We start from the raw sequence: 20,306 nt of genomic DNA on the forward strand, positions 1-20,306 counted from the left end.
ATAATATGTTTTAAATTCTGAATTCTTAGAAATGAGTAGTGTTGGATGTACTGAGAAACAAATGCCCAAGTGAATGATATGGATAATGTGCAATGTTTGTTTCAAAAAATACATTTTTATGTGTGTTTGGCTACTTAATTCAGGAAGTGAGGGTGCTGTTTTTTGATTTCTCCCACGTTCATACTCATGTGTGATGTTTTCTTGTCTTGCAATAGGTTTTGCTGGGTAATCAAAAACATTATTAGAAAACAATGTCCCTCGACTTTGATAGTGGAGTGCTACAAACTCAACATGAAGATGAAGACTATGACCAAGAGGATTATGCAAGAGAACAAGAGGTGAAAAAGAACAAATTATTTAATGTCTAGGCCTGTGTATCTAGCTTCTTCCCATTTCTCTCTTTTAAGTGTTAAAAAAAAAAAAGTTTTATGCTGTCTTTTTAAAGAGCAAAACAAAGTGCAGATTGTGCTTTGCAGGAGTGGCATAAAAAATTAAGAGATAATGAGATGTTGCGTCTGAAGAGCCTTGCAATGTCCTATGTAGTGGTTGGAAGACTGTTACTCATTGCCTGTGCAGTAGAGCAGATGCAAAAGGCATCTTGACAGCTTTTTCACTTACTACAAACACTTAGAAAACAACAGCTCTCACTTGAAAGTTTGGTTAGCTTAGAAAAGAATAAGGAACCATTTAAAAAATTCTGATTATAAATTACATACTCTATTCTCTGGAAGAACGTATTCAAATGTTTTGGGGTTTCTTTGGAGTTGAAATACTTTGGATGTTTCTGTTCTTTTAGTTTCATAAAGAGAATTGGCAAAATAAGTGTTTAACGTGAGTGTTCATAACGGTTTCTTACAGAGGGGTAAATCATCTTTATGTCAGGTAGCTTCCCCAATATGTACTTCAGGGATCACTGTCTAGAGTGTAGGTAATGTAAAGACAAATGCTCATAAAAATGCGTAGTAGAACAATAGCTGTAAACTTGGAAAGATGCTATTGCAAGTACTGTAGGAAATCTGATGTCTGTTCTAAAACTTTCTACTCAGATAAAGAATGTTGTGCTTGTGCAGGAGAACAAATAGTGAAATAATTGTAGGGTTATTACAGTGGGTGAGCGAGAGAGTGCATAAATAGGATTATAAGCTCAGAGTGTTGAGGGGAGCGTCTTTTTTACAAGGAGAGGCTGGGAGAGCTGGGACTGTTTAGCCTTGGGAGTAGAAGGTTCATGGGGAATCTCATCAATGTGTATAAACACCTGAAGGAAGGACGTAAAGACAATGGAGCCAGGCTCATTAGTGGTGCCCAGTGAGAGGACAAGAGGCAATGGGCATAAACAAAGCAGCCTCTTTGGATTAAGTTAGTGATAATCCTTTTAGGTTATGCATGTTTTAACTGGGGCATGGTGGGGTTCACAAAACTGTACATGTAGATATTTCAGTGGGCTGTGACTTTCAGCCTTCTAAAAGGAGGCTAAAACTGATATTCCCTGGTCAAGATGTAATCTGAGACTTTCTGCATTAGTTTAAGTTTTCTGCTGCAACAAATCAGGTGGTTTTTTTTTCTTGAAAATTGGAGACACCTATATGGTAGGAGAGTACCTTGACACTAACTTAAGAATTGGGTAACCCTTACCCATATCTGGAGGCCTGTGCTAGTTAATCTGGTAGGCTGAGCTCAGTTTGAATATGAACTCTCGTGATAACGTTTTGTGAAGTGTGTATGCGCTGCTTTCTCTTGACTTTAAGTTTCCAAAGCAGTGCAAGACCAGTGAAACCTATGGTGCTTGATTATGTCCTTGATTGCAAGCCGGGCAAAGTAAAGGGGATCTTCAGTGAACAACGCTGTTTTTCCTTTCCTGCTTCTTGGAGCTGAGATCTAATAAATCTAGAGAAAACTAATGATAGGGAAACTTCTTCATGCCGCTAGTGGATTTCGAGGAACAAACTTCTGGTGCTCTATTGTTCTGTAGACTTAACTAACTTCTCACTTCTTAACTTCTCACCTATCCTTTGGTCTTAGAGACCATCTAAAATAGCATCTGAGAAAACATGGTGTCTTTAAGATAAACCTTTTGTAGATAATAGTCTTTGTTTTGTGAGGTTTTTGTTTGTTTGTCTTTTAACAAAGAAAAGCTAATGAGGTATTTAGCATGGGACAGCTAATGTTTCTACTCTTATTAACACATGCTTTGAGAGTTTGGAGAAAAACAGGGTTAGGGTTTAGAAGCTGCATGCAATAGCTCTGAATATATTGTGTAGTTCACAAGTCGCCTAGTAAAAAAAAAAAAAGAGTGTGTAGCTCAGATCTGCAAGAAGCCCAATAGTGGCCCCATATCAAAGCCTCTCTGAAAATTGGAAGAAGAGGTACATTCTATGTGGAATGATTACAACGAGTAAGTTCAGGAGTGTTTTGGTTGTGTGGTGTGCGTTAGGGTTTTTTTGGTTTGGGTTTTTTTTGGTGGTGTTTTTTTTTTTTTTGTGACACAACTATCTATTTCCTGAATTAGAAGTGGTGGTATTTTTCTCTGTTCGCGTCCAGTTGCTTGGTGACTTCATCTGAACACATGAGCAGACCACTGATCGTTGCAGTGATGACTTCCTGTATCTAGTAACACTAGCTGGCAAGTTCTTATCTGGATTTTAATCCAGACTCCTCAGAAAGAGCATGTTTTGAATGTCCAGTACTCCTCTTGTCTAGGAGTTAGGGAGGAGAAACCTTGGCATTAGTTTGCAGACCATTCTTCAAAAGTAGTCTCTCCTGGGACGCTTGTATCTGGTGGCATTTCCCTGGTCTCTTTTTGGTGCAGCTCTCTTCTTAACAGGAGTTTGCCAGAAAAATAATTCGGTTGGTACTCTAGTCCATTAAGCATTCTGTAGTGTAAGTCTCTGTGTGAATTCCAGTGTTGTGGACTTTTCCTTGGAGGAAGAAAACCAGGATTTTGTGCAAGTGGCCTATTTCACCCGTCTCTGTCTCTTTGGACTGAACTTGTCTGTATTCTTTTGAAAAGCATATAATGAATGTTGTTTGTTCTGTTTCAGTTGCAACAGTTACTGACAGACCTTCCCCATGATATGCTGGAGGACAGTGGAGACCAACTCTCCAGCTATTCGGACTGTAGCATTCCTGAGGCTGAGGAGCAGTAAGACGTTTTGCACCATTTTGTATTATTTATGTTGTGCTTTTGAGAACAGAGCAAAATCTCAGCTGCTGAGGTGTGTAAAAGGAATGCAAGTAACAGGGGAGCTGTAGTGCAGTTTGCAGTATGGTTTGTGTATCATGAGAAACAAACTAGATGCCACTTAATTTAACAAAAAGATGGTTTGATTTGGTTTGGTTTTTTGCTGAAGTTATATAAGTACATAGTTAAGCTGCTTGTCTTTCTCTAGATCACATGAGGCTGGGAAGCATGATGGAAGGTGGAACAATCATCCATTGATAAGTGATCCTCAAAATGTAAGCTTGTATGAGCAGTGATGTTATTAGTAGGAACTGTTTGTTCATAATAACATATTAAATATTATTTAAATTTATTAGAGAAATACTTTTAATGTACATGACACGTTTTGCTATTCATTTGAAGTATATCTAACCTGAGGGTTGGTAACCCCAGAAAAAGGAGAGGTGGAGGGGAGGGGAAATTGAAGTGTTGAGAGAGCAATTCTAAACCTCTTCTCCATTCCTAGGGTTATGAACAAGCACAAAACCTGTATCCTGAACAATTCTTGTGTGACCAGCAAAATGATCATGTTGAAAAACATGGAAAGAATTGGAATGGCCTACAAAATGACGAAGAGGAGAAGCATTTATATGACGATAAAGAAGATTATTGTGGCCAGAACGAACAAGAGGATCCTGATGATGTGTATCTTGGTAGAGATGGGTTTAATGCTCCAAATTGCTACCAGCAGAACAATGTGTATCATCTTCCTGAAAACTTTAGGCCATATACAAATGGCCATAAACCAGAATTTAACAATCCACAAAGTAAAATAATGAATTTTCCAGATGCTCCAAAGGAACATCTTAAGGTATTTCAGAAGCTGATGTGTTTTTCTGTCTCTTTTGGAAAATTTTCACAGATCTATTGGTAGTAATATTTTTAAATGCTTTCCTTCTCTTATTATCAGTTTAAGCAACAATGGGAGGATTTTTTTTTTTTCTTCTTCTCTTGTTGGTTAGGTAAAATGAATATCATTCACTTAAGTGTGTGCATACTCTATTGAAGTTGACACTTTACTGCTCTCCTGAAGTGGAAGCTTTCATGAAAATTTCTGTCACACTTAAATGCTGTGCTGGACTGGAGCCTGAAGATGAAGAGCTGCTAGAGCTCTTCTTAAATGTCAGCCTTTAAAAATGAAAAATACTTTATTTGAGAAAGACTACAATTGTAGTTCTAATTTATTTCCTCTTATGTATATATTGTCAAAACAGCAATTTGTTGCATCTGACATCGTCAGTGGCCAATCGCCAGAATCTTACAAAGTGACTTATAAACCTTACCAAAATGGCCTCCATCAAAAAATTCCAGTAATCCCAGAAGGAACCAGAAGAAATGAAGTGTTTGAAGATTTGCAACATGAATTCTTGGGCAGCGATGAAAGTAAGTGTTTGCTGTTTAGGCTTGAAATAAGCTTGTGCGAAAAGTTCACTGGAAATCAGCAACAGAAAACCTGTTGACTTCAGTAGATATTTAGTAAGAGGACAACTAAAAGTATGCTGATGTATATGATCTTTCATTTTGCTCTAAGCTTACACTGGGACAGCCCTAACATCTGTTTGGTGTTTTTAGTTTGGTTGTTTTTTGGTTTTGTTTTTTTTTTTTTTTTTTTTTTTTTGGTTTTTGTTTTGTTTTGTTTTTCCACTTTATCCAGAAATCAGCTTTTTTTGTTCAAGGTATTTGAGTTTCAGGCTACTAAAAATGTAGTTTTGATTGGTGAGACTGAATGAAATTATTTGTAATGGCTTGATCTCAAGTCTTGCTAGCACTTTCTCTTGTTTATAATATTGGAAAATAATGACTTGCTGTACCTTTAGGAAACAGCTTTGCCTGATGCCTGATTGGGCTTTTCTGTTAGGTACACGTCAAATAATAAAACTACTTTGCTTGTTAGACAGCTTGAAAATTTATACTTGCCACAAGACAGTGTGTGAATTAACAGCACATAAACCTTTATCTAGGTGTGCCGTTAGGTTTGAATGGCATTGGTAGCTCTTACAATGAGCAACTCATTCAAACATGGATGAAAAAAGAATGCAATTTTGTGATTCAACAGTGACTTTGGCACTACATGAAAGAAGTATGTTGGGGCAGGAATTACTTACGACTGTGACTTCCTTGGTTAGTTGACTGTGCTGACTTGTCTGTATGCTATTTGAAATTTGGCAGATTCTTCAGAAAATATGCAGATTCTTCAACTTAAGGTTCTAAATAAAGCAAGAGAAAGACAACTGGAAGAACTTAATGAAAAGCTAGAGAAGAGTGCACAGCAGATTAGGTATTTGAATCATCAGCTTTCAATGGTCAAAGGTAAAATGTTTTTGTATGGATCTCTAATTCTTAGTTTTTATTCGTATCTATTAACTTTTTTTTTCCTGAGATTTCATTTAGGTAGTGCCTCTGCAGGTATTGATCACATTTATAAACTTGATTTGGGATTATGTGGACCTAACCCTCTCTCCCCAACATAGTTTTAAAGAAAATTATTTGGATTGGTGCCTAACTGTCTTAACTTTTACTGCATTCTCAATACCGCCATTGTATTCCAGAGTCCACATGTACCAGGCATTTAAAATGTATAGAAAAGTGAGAGGTTTGCTAAAGTAGTGTGTTAAAAGTGCAAAAAATAATTAAAGAGGGAAAACAACCGAAAACAAACTCCAATAGGAGAAGTGTATGTCTAATAAAAGAAACCTTTTTTTGGTGCAGTCTGGTTTAACAAGCCATTTCCTGCACTATACGTAGAGAGAAGCTCTTCCAAAATGATCTAAGCTGTAGTGGAGGCTGGTGGTTATCTTGGTCTCCCTTTTCTTATAGGAACAGACAAAAAAGCATTGTGACTTTAGAGAATTAAGAATATAATTTTTAGAATGCAAAAGCAGTAAAGGAGAGAGAAAACTTCAGGTGTGAACCATTTTGCTGTGTCATGGCTGTTCCTCTAGGGGAATTATTTTATTTGTCCCTCGAAATGGTGTAAGGGATGATGCTGGTTCCTAGTGCTGCCAGAGTGGGACTCGTTTTCACTACGGTTCTGAAGGCACAATGTATCAGAGTGCTTCCAGTTATCAGAGGGAGAAAGTGGTTACTGGATGGAGACTGACTGTTTTTATTCTGTCATCTCACTGCCCGCAGTATGAGATGGAGGGCTTGTAACAAATAGTTCTGTAGCACAGGGATGCTGAACTGTCATGTTGTATGAAGTTGTTGGGTGACTGGCCATGTTACTCACACAATTATTATGTCTCTCTCTTAAGATGAGAAGGATGGTTTGGCTGTTAGTCTTCATGAGTCTCAAAAACTCTATCAGAATGGAAAGGAGCGGGAAGTGCATCTTGAAGGTCAAATAAAGGCCCTTGAAGCTCAAATTCAGACTCTTACTGCCAATGAGGAGCAGGTACTATAAATATTAATCTGTTTATTGTGGAGGATATCTGCAGTTATATTTGTGGTGCATTTGCATTAAACATAAATGCTAGTCTCTTGAAACATTGCTTTTTGATCATTGCAGAAGCTGAATGTGTGATGAATTAATAGGATACATTGGTGGAAAATTTGTTTGTATTAAAATCCAGGAATTATCTGGGAACTTTTAACAGCTTTTGCACAAAAAAATTGAACTGACATACAGAATATTGGAGCAAAAGTAAAATATACGTAACTGGGAGCTACCTTAATACTGTTTCTACAGATATTGAAGCAATCCAAAGTGGCAGAGGTAGCCATGGAAAGCATGCAGAAGCAACTGTTAGAACTTCAGCGATCAGATGCCCTTCAGCGAGCCAGGGAGCAACATGAGGCCATTATTTCAGCACTCAAGCAGAAGTATGAAAAGCAAGTGTTATCATTAGAGCAGAAACTTGATACTACAAAATCTGCACTCCAAGAGCAGGTGAGAAATTATTTTAAGAAGCTGAGTACTGTACTGGAGTGACTGTAGAGCTCCCAATGTTACCTAAACTGCACTTCTTGATCTATAATTCTAATAACTCCTTCTGGAAGATGCTAAGCAAGTGTTTTTATAAACATCTCCAGGCAGTTGTGAGCTCAAATTGTGATTTTGTACATAGCAGATGCAGAGGAGGCAAGAATTCATTGTCTCAGTTTCTCTCCTGAGCTTTCATTCTGTACACAATCTCTTTTCGACAGCGTACTGGCAAATAAATCTGGGGAAAAAAGAACGAATAAAGAAATCATGTGATATTTTTGCTACAAGAAAAACTGTTTTTTTAAACAGTCCATCACTAAGCTTTAGTCTCAAAATCATTAAGGATTCATAACCACTGAACATTCACTTTATTTTAGAAGTACAGGTTCAAAATAAGGAAGGGGAATAAGGAAGACCCAGGTAACTACAGGCCGGTCAGCCTCACCTCTGTGCCTGGCAAGGTCATGGAGCAGATTCTCCTGGAAACCATGCTAAGGCACATGGAGAGCAAGGAGGTGGTTGGTGACAGCCAACATGGCTTCACCAAGGGCAGATCGTGCCTGACCAATTTGGTGGCCTTCTATGACGGGGTGACGGCATCAGTGGACAAGGGACGAGCAACTGACATCATCTACCTGGACTCGTGCAAAGCTTTTGACACTGTCCCGCACGACATCCTTCTCTCTAAACTAGAGAGACATGGGTTTGATGGACGGACCACTCGGTGGATAAGGAGTTGGCTGGATGGCCGCACTCAGAGAGTGGTGGTCAACGGCTCAATGTCCAGGTGGAGACCGGTCACGAGTGGCGTCCCTCAGGGGTCAGTGCTGGGCCCGGCCCTGTTCAACATCTTTGTCGGCGACATGGACAGTGGGATAGAGTGCACCCTCAGCAAGTTCGCCGACAACACGCTGTGGTGGTGCCGTTGACACGCTGGAAGGGAGGGATGCTATCCAGAGGGACCTTGACAGGCTGGAGAAGTGGGCCCGTGCCAACCTCATGAAGTTCAACCAGGCCAAGTGCAGGGTCCTGCACCTGGGTCGTGGCAATCCCAGGCACAAATCCAGGCTGGGTGGAGAATGGATTGAGAGCAGCCCTGAGGAGAAGGACTTGGGAACGCTGGTGGATGAGAAGCTTAACATGAGCAGGCAATGCGCCCTTGCGGCCCAGAAGGCCAACCGCATCCTGGGCTGCATCAAGAGGAGCGTGGCCAGCAGGTCGAGGGAGGTGATTCTCCCCCTCTACTCTGCCCTGGTGAGACTCCACCTGGAGTACTGTGTCCAGTTCTGGAGCCCCCAACACAAGAAGGACATGGACCAGTTGGAGAAGGTCCAGAGGAGGGCCACGAAGATGATAAAAGGGCTGGAGCACCTCTCTTATGAGGACAGGCTGAGAGAGTTGGGGCTGTTCATCCTGGAGAAGAGGAGGCTCCGGGGAGCCCTGATAGCGGTCTTCCAGTACCTCAAGGGGGCCTACAAGAAAGATGGGGAAAGGCTGTTTAGTAGGGCCTGTTGCGATAGGACGAGAGGTAATGGTTTTAAAATAGAGGGGGGCAGATTTAGATTAGAAATTAGGAAAAAATTTTTTACGATGCGAGTTATAGAACACTGGAACAGGTTGCCCAGAAAGGTGGTGGAGGCCCCATCTCTGGAAGCGTTCAAGGCTGGGCTGGATGAGGCTCTGAGCAACCTGACCTAGTCAGGGATGTCCCTGCTTCTTGCAGGGGGGTTGGACTGGATGGGCTTTGAAGGTCCCTTCCAACCCTAACCATTCTATGATTCTAAAAGGAGAGAGTGGGGGAAAAGGCTGGCTTTAAGATGGAGTTCAGTGTGGATTGTGTCACATGGTTGTAGAGCTTATTAAAATTATTCTACCTGACATGTAATAAGAGTCCATAACACTATTAGAAATATTCAAGCAGTGTGGTCTAGGCAGGCCTTAATAAATTGTCATTATCTTTCACATAAAGGAAATAGAATTAGGTTTCTTTAATTTTAAGTCTGCAATTCTTGTCTCAGTATGAATATGTGTAAAAAATAAATGGGTTGTGTGCTTGAAAAGGTAACTAGCACTTGCTTGTAAACAGGAAAGCACTGCTAAATTTCTGTCTACTAGTAGCACAACAAAGCTTAAACAGCTTTGTCTCTACTGTAAAAAAAAAAATGTTATAGTAGTAGGTTTGGGGTATTTAGAGAGAAATCTCCTTGTTTGAGAGAAAATAGATAAGTCAAAAGGTGTACAGACGAGGTACTGTGCCTCTCAGGTCTGTGCAGGTAATGGCAAGCAATGCCCTATGAAGGTCTGCTTTGTGTCGTGTGGAAAAACTACAGTTCCTCTTTTACAGAGCATTGGAACTTGCTAGCTTGGCTTAAGCTCAATTGAAAGACATTACATTGCATTAAGCTCAGGCTTAATATAAGCAATATGGAGGCCTGATTTTTTTTTTTTTTTTTTTTTTTCTCCTTCCCCCTGCGGTAGACTATGATTAACTACAGGGGATGATTTGGCATGCTGAAAACTAACTGCGCTAGGAAATATGAGAAATATGAAACGATTCACATCCGTGTTGTTTCTATATGAGTATACTTGCTCTCTCCTAGTGAAAACTTAACTTTGATGCTGTAAGACATGACTTGTCAGCCAAGGACAGCATTTGTTCTGTGGTTGATTTAGCTGGCCCTGCCGATTTAGGTATCCGATTGATTGATTCTCCTGTGTCTTGTATGTATTGACTCTTTCTATATCTGAAACTGTCCTAGATGACTACATGTTTGTATCATGAGTAAAAATAATCTCTCTTCCTAGAAAGAACTTTGCAAAAATCTAGGAGAGCATGTTAAGCAACTTGAAAAAATGCTGGAAGAAACGAAATGTGAAAAAACTGAAATAATAAATCGACTGACAAGAAGCCTAGAAGAAAGCCAAAAGCAATGTGCAAATTTACTGCAAACAGGTCAGCCTTTTGCTCATACCTTATCTTTCCTTGCAGAAATGACTCCAGTTTTTTGAAATATGAAACTGCACATCTATGTTCCTATGGAAACTGAATCAACACCAAGCTAAATGTGTACTAGACCATTTCCTATGCAGCGCATTAGTTAGACTTAAATTAAATTTAGTTAAATCTAGACTGAAGTGTAAAAACCACTTAAAATAAGATACTCTCCCTTCAAAAAAACCCAAAACCAAACCAAACAAACAAAAACCCCCAAACAATGGTGATTAAATTATTTTTATATGCATTTTGTGCTGCCTATGTGGAAACTTAGTTTTGGACTAAATAACAGCCTTTGGGAGCAAGCTACTTATTTGTGTTAGGCATTTGACTTGAATTGCCATTCTAAATTCAGATGTCAATGAGAAAAGAATTGTTTTTGTGGCTGGAGACAGGTTCTTGGAAACCTGTATTGGTAGGAATAGTACATGAAATATACTGTTCTTTGTGTATTTTCCTTGTGCCTACCTTTACACAGTGATGTCTTTTAATAGTGATGTATGTCTTTTCATAGAATCCAAACATCCTAACTAAACAAAATGTCTGTTTTCCTGGATCCTAATTTAAGAGCTTGTGCTGTTTGAGAGTGGTAGTCTGGAAGAAAAATCTTTAGGGAGAGCCTAAATGTCAGGCCAGAGAAGGAGAAAAACCTTATTGGATCTGTATTATGTAGTAAATAAGTAACTATAAATGTGATAGGATATTTAAAAACAGTGCAACTTCCAGTTGAAGAAACGCCATGATTTTTTTGTGCCATATTAATCAAATGCCTTAAAGCAATAATAAATTGGCAAACTGATAAAGCTAAACTTTTCACCTGGGGAGGAGGGGAAAGTGTCTTGTGTTCCAAGGTGGTTCTGTTCCTGCTAAACTTCTGGCACAATCGCACAATGTCATTTTTGCTTCTGGTGAGCTACAAAGAAAGTAAACTTTTGGCACATCTTGCTCCTCATGGTATTTATTTTAAAGCTTCTACTAAAAACTCAGAGGAAAAAAAAATAAAGCAACTGTAGTTTCCAAACTTTAAACCAAACTGCAGTTTAAATTGGAGACCTGTAGTAACCTCCACCTGCTCAATTCAGGCAGAAATATTCTTGACTTTGTTATTTGTACTTTCTATTAGTGAGCTCAAGGAAGGGGAAACAGAGTAATGCCCATTACCAGAATCAACATTGCTGTTTTTAAGTGATCTTTTTTTTCAATTTGCGTAGTCTTTCTTGCATATTTATGACTTACTCTTTCTCTCCCTTTTCTTTCCTGCAATAGGCTCAATGCAGGAGACAAATCAGTTACGGTTTCAATTGCAACAAGCTCAGTCGGCGCACATGATAAGCAATACCATGAACAAGGCTTTGCAGGTTAATTAATTTTATTAAGTATTTAACTGTTTTGATTTTACAGAGGCAGGCATTATAGCTAAGAGGTTGGTAGTTGAAAGTTTTTTATTTGTTGGGGAAACAAGCACATCTCCTTTCAGTTAAGGACTGCCCACTACTTAATCTCCCAGTGTTGCATGTTGGATTTTTAATTTTTTTTTTATTTTTAAATTTTAAATGTTAATTTCTTTTTAAAATTTTTTTTTTAATTAGAACACAGCAGGGCATATGTGTCGGCACAGATCTGATATCGTACTTCTATCTAACCTGCTTATGGAAAAAGAAGAACGTAAATTCTATGTACTTGGAATCTCATAACTTAATTAGGCTATAGGGATAGTTGGAGACATCATGTTCTGAAATTTACTTTTTGCCAGCAAAAGGGAATACTAGAGAGTCCTCTGTAAAATATGAGTGCAAGTCTGTGTTTATAATTCAGTTCATATATTTGACTTAAATCTACTATCTTGGAAATTGAGTCCTAGTAAGTGCTGGATTAATAGGCTTTTCCAGCTATGTACTCTTCTGTTGTCATCCATTTTACTATACAAGGGCAGCAGGACAAAGAAATAATACTTAATTTCATATCTGAACTGTAATAAGAACAGTGGAATATGCTGAGCAACAGGAAATATTCCCTAATTTCTAGTTTTAACATATGCTTTCCTAGAGGTATCAAAAATGATACTATAAATAAATAAAACTAATGCTAGATGATTCAAGTAAGTGACCCCCAAATACAACTGTATTTAGAAAGAATAGTTCCATGTATTTTTTTTTTTCTTCGGAAGAGTTACCATGGGCCTGATGTGTTTGCTTGGAGTTTCTGTGCTTAGTGTAACTTTTTTTTTTTCCTTTCTCTTCCTTTAAGGAAGAAGTAATGGAACTGAAGGAAGAAATAGCTTTGTATGAATCTGCTGCCAAGTTTGGAGTATTTTTGAATGATGCGAGTGGAGAGCTGAATACAAATCTGGATGATTCCTATGTAGATTTGGGAATTAAAAAAATCACTGGGAAGAAACCAAGGTTCTTCAGGTATTTAGTGATTACTGTTGAAAGAAAAATCTAAAATCCTCAAGCAATTGTACAAGTGATATGTAAAAGATCAAAAGTGATATGCTGATCTTACTGGATCAGCATATAGGTTTTTTTGGTAGATATTTGAAATACTGCTTGTATTGCCAGGTAATCTGGGAAACAGGAAAGTGGACTAATACCATAAATTGAATGCCTAATTGCTGCCTAATAAATCTTCAGCTTTTATAGGGACTGTGTTGCTGTGCCTTGGATTGTACAGGTTATATGCATGGATACCTTTTTGCTGAAAGATTCCACATAGTTACATAATGCTAAAGCTGTCTTTTAAAACAACCAGTTGAATTGTCTCAAAATACCTTACGTCATGTAAGAATGAATCTTTTGGGGAAACAGCTGAATGAACACGTTTTCTGTACATTAATTGCAATTTGATGAAAAAGCATATGACTTTCGTATTCATGTTCTCTCTTTTTACTATTACATTTTGGAAAGACCTCTTTCTGGTAGCCTTAGTTGCTCTCCTTTTTGCTAGCACTACCTTTCAGATAAATGTTTTTTGCCTTTTAAATACTGAACTGGTTATGTCTTCCCTAATAGTGCAATACAGAACAGAGACATGGATAAGGAGCTCTCTAAAGATGAAATTATTGTAGAATTAAAAGCTGAGCTGGAACGTTTATTGAGCAGTAATAAAATGAAGAGAAATCAGATTACTCAATTACAAAATGATCTTAAAGATTGCCAGAAGACATCGGAGGAATACAAGCAGTTGTTGAAAGCAGAAAAAGCATCAAAAGAGTCAGAGGTTTGTTCTTTTACATTTTTTTTTTTTTTAAAAGTCAAGATGCACTGGATTTTAGTGAACCAAACCAACATTTAAACTTATGAAAATGGACCAAAGAATTTACTCATGGCTGAGTACTCATAGCAACTAAGTAAATATGTCTTAAGGAAACTATTGTTGTTTGGTTGGTACCTTGTTTTGTATCTTTGGTGAAAAAGAGAGAAACTGAATAGCAGAACTTGGGCAGCGTATGTCTTAATAGGTGCGTTCTGATATGATGGCTTAGTTCCTTGCTAGCAGCAATGGCCACTCCTTTTTTCAGAACTAAATTGCATTGGAGAAAAGAGGTTTTCTTTAGTCAAAAAGACCTTGTAACTTCTCTGAGAAAGCTGATACTGTCATTAGGATCATAACAACCTAACTATCACCATTTGTATACACAAATGGAACATTAAACAGATTGCCTTCAGATGGCCTTCACTATGTAATTTGATCAACAAGGAATCTCTTTGGTATTGCATCTCATCTTCACCCCATTATTAACTTCTCTTTCTAAATTAATCAGACCTGTAACATCTGCTCTTGTAATCGGTACATTATGACCTGGATGTGGCATAGGAATATAATAGGCTTGAGAAGTGTGCTCTCTGTTGGATGATAGCAGTCATTCAGCTTGCAAACACAAAGCCAAGTGTGTGCTGCTTTAAACCTTCATGATGTGATGAGTTTCAACAATTCATCTAGAACAGCAGTGATACTGTTATATCTTGCACTGCAATAGTTGCATTTGGGATTTTTAAAAAATGTTTTGAAGTAAAATTTTTACATGACATCTTTAACTTCTTTAAAAGCATCAACTTCTAAATCATGTATATCTTGAAAGATATAATCTTAATTTTGTATATTTTTAGCGCATCACGAATCTGAATGATACTTCGGCAGCTAGTCCTCCGGTTTCTGATAATCTCAAGGAAGAAGTTCTGAGACTCAGAAAGGCTAATGAAACTTTGTTGCAAGAAGTTGAGGTAAGACAGAGGCGTACTTGCTTATACCTATGAAAAAAAAAAACCCACCACAAAACCCCTCCTGTGCTAAAACCTGCAATTAGAAAAGATTCTTTACAACACACCCTTGACCCTTGTTTGTCCAGAAACATACTTTGACTATTGAAGAACTGAAGGAAAGTGAGGAAAAACTGAGAAATTTAAATCAAGATCTCTGTTGTCAGATGAGAAAGATGGTTCAGGACTTTGATCAAGATAAACAAGAAGCCATTGACAGGTAAGTCTGTTAACTCTGTTTAGTTCCGTTTGTGAACTTTTAGCATGTATGTATAATCTTGTACCAGCTATCTGGTACAAGGAGAGGTCAGCATTAAAAAGATAATTTCTTACTTAAGAAAAAGTTGACCTGCATTTAAAAAGGGGAAGAAATGTAGGTAGTTTTTTTTTCCTTTGTTGAAATTGTAGGTGTGAAAGAACTTATCAGCAACATCATGAGGATACAAAAGCACATTTTGAGAAAGACCTGATGGAGAAATATGCTGCAGAAAAACTGCAGCTTATTCAAACTTATGAAGAGACAGTCTCACAGTTAAAGTAAGACCATTTTTTCTGCTTTTACTGAAACTTTGACGTTTCCTGTCTGGCCCTCAGTGCTAGTTACATTTTTTTAAAAACAGACTTGCTGTCATGTGAGTGTAAAGACTAATTGATAATAAATAATCTGTCCTGTGAAGGGCTGACATAGAGGAGCTGAACAGAGAGATGACGGCAGTGAAGGAATGTTACATCGCAGTCTGTGGAGAAAAGGACACCTTGGAAGCTACTTTAAGGCAGAAATTTGAGCAAGAGCAGCAGCTGAAGGAAGAGAAGGTACTAATGGAAATATCTATAAACCATTTCATTTCAGACTGTTTTTAAGATGCAATATCCATAAGCGTACTTAACTTTGTAATTATTTGGGGAAGATACTTTGAGGAGATGCAACCATATCAGAAAATTAATACATATGACCTACTAGTGGTTAAATTAACCTGCTGTTGTGTCCTGGGGTTTAAAATATTATAGGAGTAACCCTTGCCAATAACCGTTTATTTTCATGTAGTCAGCTTTAATAATTTTGGCTGTTGAGGACTATTCAGTCGGCAGTGTGAGGGTTTACATTCATGAGATGTTTTCCAAAAAAATTGAATGATAATACAATTTTCTTCTCTTTGTATGAAACTAATCTGAAAATACTGTGGTTTTTTTAAGTAATAATGAATTCAGACTGTTATGTTGATTAAAAAACTTTGCTTTTTCTGAAGATACTGGTGTGAAATGACTAAAGTAGGTCAACTGTCTTGCTAAGCAAGTACAGTAAAGAGCAACAGCTCAAAATATGCTGGGAATAAAGATGCTTGATAAGAAAAAATTTCTTAGAGCAATAGTCTGTAATAAACTCTGATATCACACTTCAAAACACCTCATTTTTAGAGCTGAATCTCTTGTCCAGGTGTCATCAGTAGGATCAGTGCACAGGCTCTAGAGTGAATCATATCTCTGATGCATTCTCATCACTTTGTACCAGAGCGGTTCTCTGTGTGTTGGAGAAATTAATTTTTTTTTTTTTTTCCTAGCTCAAGAAACAGCTACTAGAAGAAAAAGAAGAATCTCTTAAGCTTTTGAGAATTGAGCTTGAAGAGAAACACAGCAGTTCTATGATAGCAGCAAAGAGGCAGTGGCTGGAAGAAAAAGAACAGCAGGTTGAAGAGGAAGTTGCATTAGCCAAAGTACTCTGGGAGAAGGAAGAAAAAGAGGTGTGGAACTTAAACCAGGGGGGTTCAATTTTTTTTCTTGGTTTCTTTATTTTCAGAAGGAGAGCTTGTATTTAGATAGACTTATGTACTGTTATTCTGCCAATTGAGGTGACTTCTAAGGATCTGTCATTTTAGGAGACTCTGAAGAAGTCAATAGGTATTACACAGGTTTAAGATTTCAGAAAAAAAAACCCTAGACCTCGTAAAGTAACATTCAGGATGATGTTAATGTCACAGCTGGTAATATGCTGAAGTTTTCCACCCTGATCCCTGGGTGAGTAGTTATGCTTTCTATTGTTTCATTCAGTTATTATATAAAAGTCCTTTGTATATCCAATCCCATAATAGAAAGCTGTGATGAGGAAGAAACAACTCATTCTACCAACCTCTCTGCTCTCTGAGCATGGTTTTGCTCTTTTCCTCTTGAGGAGGATTACTGGTGTAAACAGAGTTTTGTTTGTTAAATACCAGTGAAGTTCTAGTTATTTGGACACTGGGGAAATTTTTCTTAAAAAAAATATTTTTTTCCTTAGAATAAAGAACAAGTCTTTGCAAAAATAGAAAGAGAATGGCAAAGTAGGCTGGAAGAAATGAGAAGAACTGTAGTTGAATGTAATGACTGCAGCAGCCAAACTGACCGAGTAACAATTGTGGATGAAGCTTCAACTAAACAATTAGAAGGGATTGGTGAAGACCAGAGGCTGCAGATCCAGAAGGCTCTGAAAGAAAATACAGCCTCTGAAGAGGCATTAAAAGAATTTGAAGTAGAACTGGAAAATAAATACTGTAAAAATCTTGCCAGCCAGGTAAAAAATAATTGTTTTCTCTGCCTGGAGCCAGTGACACTGCCATGTGGAACTGAGTCACCTAAAAAAAAAAAAAAAGAAAACGTTCTCTTTCACTAACTTTCTGCTCAGTAGTTGGTATTTGCTGTATTAAAAATATATTCTTAAAAAAAGTTCTGAAGAAGCATGTAGCATGTTCTAGCTGTTAGTTTTTCACACGGTTGGACAAGTTTTGCAGGAGTTCTGAACAGAACTGAGCAAAACTGACAAAGTTTATACACTTTGTTCAGAAAAATAATATTCCTCATTTTGCTATCATTTTTGCATCAAGAAATGCATCAGATGCTGCTGGTCTGATTCCTTTAATTTCTATAAACATAGGCAATCCAAACTGAAGTGTGTTCTTTCACTGCTACAAAGTAATAATAAAAATTTATTTGGTGGTGGTGACTGAAGTAGTTTTTTTTATCTGCTTATAGGTAGATGCAGCTTTAACCCAAGCTCGCGCCAGGTGGCTGCAAGAATTAACAGACCTCAAAGAGTACAAAGTAAATCTAAAGATAGAACAAGAAAAATGGGAAAAAGAACACAAAGAGACTGCAGCAAAGCAGGTAGCCCAAAACACTTGTATATGTGTGTTGACAGACAGCTCAGACTTCCAAATCCCATATATTACTGAGGAATATAGACATAGGCAGGGAATCATTAAGGAAAGATGTTTCTAGTATACTCTGGTTCTGATCCATTTTTTTTTTTTTTTTTGGCCTGGATAGGATTATATTTTTACTAAATTTGAAAATTATCTCACTAGATTAATAATGACCCATTTTTATGGGGTTATATTTTATGTATATATAAATGTATGTATCTATCTATGATGACTGTGTTATATATTCACCAGGTAGCCCTAGTTCTCTCAGCTGCTGAAGAGAAATGGAAAAAAGAATATGAGAATACAGAGAAAACTGGACCAAGAATGAAAGAACTTGAAGAAAAGGTGATTTCTCTCAAGAAGGAATTGGAGCTAAAGAAAGAAGAAATCCCTGCAGCTGTCAAAGCAGAACTAGCAAAAGCTCGTGCTCAGTGGAACAAAGAAAAGCAAGAAGAAATCCTGCAGATACAAGAGCAAAATGAGAGAGATTACCGATCGTTCTTAGATGATCATAGAAACAGAATTAAAGAAGTACTTGCAACAGCAAAGGAGGATCTTGCAAAGCAGAAGAATGATCTCTCCATTCAGAAAGAAGCAGAAATAAAGATGTTACTAGACCAAAAGCAGCGAGAATGGGAGGCTCAGGAAACAAAGAGACTGCAGGACGAAATGAGGCGGTATGAGGAGAAGACTCTGGTTGAGCTTGAGTACTTGCTGAGTAAAATCCATGAAGAACTGGTCAAGTGCACACATAGTAAGCATTCTTGGAAGGATAAGTGTTTTGACGCTCATGTTCAAGTAAACCATCCGTGCAAAGACAAACTGAAGGCTTGCTTACAAAAGGCCTACATAACCACCATTTACACAATTCTGGAAAAGAAAGAGCGAGAATGGAAAGAGGTAAATTGTAATTGCCAACCAGTAAAGGGATTTGAGAGGTCAGATTCGTACCTGTTTTCTCCCAATGTAAAATATCCATGTAATCCTGGGAATTGGAGAATCCAACATTTGGGTTCATTGATAACAACACTCCTCTAAAACTAAAGGAGGGCTAAATCTACTGTTAGCAAGTAAGAAGGGAAAGGAAGCAGGTAGGTTTGACACCTTCAATTTTTAAAGAAGAGAAAGCAAGGTTAGGAGTGTCATTCTTTTAATGCCAAGATTCATAAATTAAGGATACTAATGCAGCTGTTGAAGGCTCCTTGTAACCTCTTAGGTGGGTTGTGCCATTAGAGGCCCATCCTAGATTTTTGCATACCTGCATTATTTATTTACTTATTTATTTATTAAGAAATTTAGCAGTTTGCAATGTTGATTGGATAGTGATTGTGGATCATGTTGCTCTTTCTTTCCACCCCCCACCTTCCCCCCCACCTCTTTTCTAATACAAATAAAGATGAAAACAGTAAATCCTTTTCACAAATTATCTGTAGTAGAACTGAGTAATTGACAAACTGATCTATCCTGGGAATAATAGTCTTGCTTTATTGTGGCTCTAGGAAATCCTTTTCAACGTGCCCAAATGAAGAAAGACACCCCACCCTCTTCTAGAGGAGTTTGGGGTTAAGTAGAATTCTGTCCAAAAGCTGCTGTTTCTATTGTTTTGGCAGATTTCTCTTGTTGCAATACTTAAACGCTTGTAGTCAGTTTTTGGTTATGGGGAGCATCGCACCAGAAATACCACGGCCACCCAGCCTTTAGCAGCTGTTCTGTTCAAGAAAAGGCAGGATAGGGACAAATGAGTATGAAGTGCTTTCTCATGAAAATGTTACCCAGTTTTTAGTGGTGATGTGTTTCTGTTCAGAAAGTGGTCCTTTAAAGTTTTCTTGTAATGAGTTATTTTCATGATGGTAAAAAGAATAGGAAGGTTTCTTCCTATGCCTGAGGCATCTGCTGTAATATATATGAATGTCTCTTGCTAAACTGTTTTTAAAATGCTTTTGAACTTCAAAATATTGGTTGCCTTGAACCACTTTATCTAGTGAAGTCTTTGTAATTTCTAACTAATGTTTTCTTTCATGTTACTGTAATAACAATAAACAAAGGAGTTATCATGCAGAAAAAAGTATTCCTGTCCCTCTACTAGGCGTATTTGTGCAGAAACTCTAAATGGTTCCAATTCCTGTTTCTGCAGGACGTGCCTTTTAAAAAACAAGTTAGCTTCAACTGCTTAAAGACACTGTATGGTTCTGCGGTGTTAAGGGCTACTAACATTTCCAAAATAAAATTCAGGATAGCCAGGTACTGCTATTGCAGTGAGTTATGCTAAGTAAAACTTATATATGCTAGAATACACATTTTCCTCCCAGTGTGAGCTGCAATCTGCAGTTCTATTGCAGGTTTAAAGCACCTGTATCACAATTACTAAAGCTACTTGGTGGCTAGGGTTGCTTGTTTTTATGCATAACGTGCTATTTACCTACTTTAAGGTAGTGTGGAACGCTTTTTTTGCTGCGTGTTGGGCTATCAGTGTTTCAGTGAGTGTTTTTCAATTGCAGAAATATGAAGAGCTAGTAAGTAATGTAAATAAGGAAGCATACTCTTGCCTGCAATGTGGAGAAGGAGAAACTGGGGATGTGGCAAGACCTCCTGCGTGCAATGTTGGACACCAAGGTGAAGCAGAAAGGAGGCTAAGACAACAGCCACCCTTGCAAGAAACTGGAACAGACAAAGGTATTGGGTTTGTTTTAAATCTAGCAAATTGTGTATCATCAAATTAAGCTTCTTAGTAGCA

General features: G+C 37.8%; 1 protein-coding gene across 1 annotated transcript in view; it reads left to right on the forward strand.

Moving 5' to 3' along the window:
- Window positions 1–251: 251 nt before the first annotated feature.
- The window catches only part of CEP152 (centrosomal protein 152), a 28,744-nt gene continuing 8,689 nt past the window's right edge, over window positions 252–20,306 (forward strand). The window contains exons 1-21 of the mRNA XM_086757684.1: window positions 252–338; window positions 3,039–3,139; window positions 3,387–3,453; window positions 3,684–4,028; window positions 4,432–4,600; window positions 5,387–5,527; window positions 6,472–6,611; window positions 6,906–7,106; window positions 9,948–10,095; window positions 11,404–11,495; window positions 12,385–12,548; window positions 13,149–13,356; window positions 14,247–14,360; window positions 14,486–14,616; window positions 14,805–14,933; window positions 15,074–15,209; window positions 15,956–16,135; window positions 16,669–16,941; window positions 17,400–17,531; window positions 17,822–18,472; window positions 20,071–20,245. Of these exons, the coding sequence (XP_086613810.1) occupies window positions 252–338; window positions 3,039–3,139; window positions 3,387–3,453; window positions 3,684–4,028; window positions 4,432–4,600; window positions 5,387–5,527; window positions 6,472–6,611; window positions 6,906–7,106; window positions 9,948–10,095; window positions 11,404–11,495; window positions 12,385–12,548; window positions 13,149–13,356; window positions 14,247–14,360; window positions 14,486–14,616; window positions 14,805–14,933; window positions 15,074–15,209; window positions 15,956–16,135; window positions 16,669–16,941; window positions 17,400–17,531; window positions 17,822–18,472; window positions 20,071–20,245 (3,784 nt within the window). The remainder of the gene's footprint in view (window positions 339–3,038; window positions 3,140–3,386; window positions 3,454–3,683; window positions 4,029–4,431; window positions 4,601–5,386; window positions 5,528–6,471; window positions 6,612–6,905; window positions 7,107–9,947; window positions 10,096–11,403; window positions 11,496–12,384; window positions 12,549–13,148; window positions 13,357–14,246; window positions 14,361–14,485; window positions 14,617–14,804; window positions 14,934–15,073; window positions 15,210–15,955; window positions 16,136–16,668; window positions 16,942–17,399; window positions 17,532–17,821; window positions 18,473–20,070; window positions 20,246–20,306) is intronic.

This window comes from Chlamydotis macqueenii, chromosome 12 (assembly GCF_036417535.1).
Source record: "Chlamydotis macqueenii isolate bChlMac1 chromosome 12, bChlMac1.mat, whole genome shotgun sequence".
Taxonomy (NCBI): domain Eukaryota; kingdom Metazoa; phylum Chordata; class Aves; order Otidiformes; family Otididae; genus Chlamydotis; species Chlamydotis macqueenii.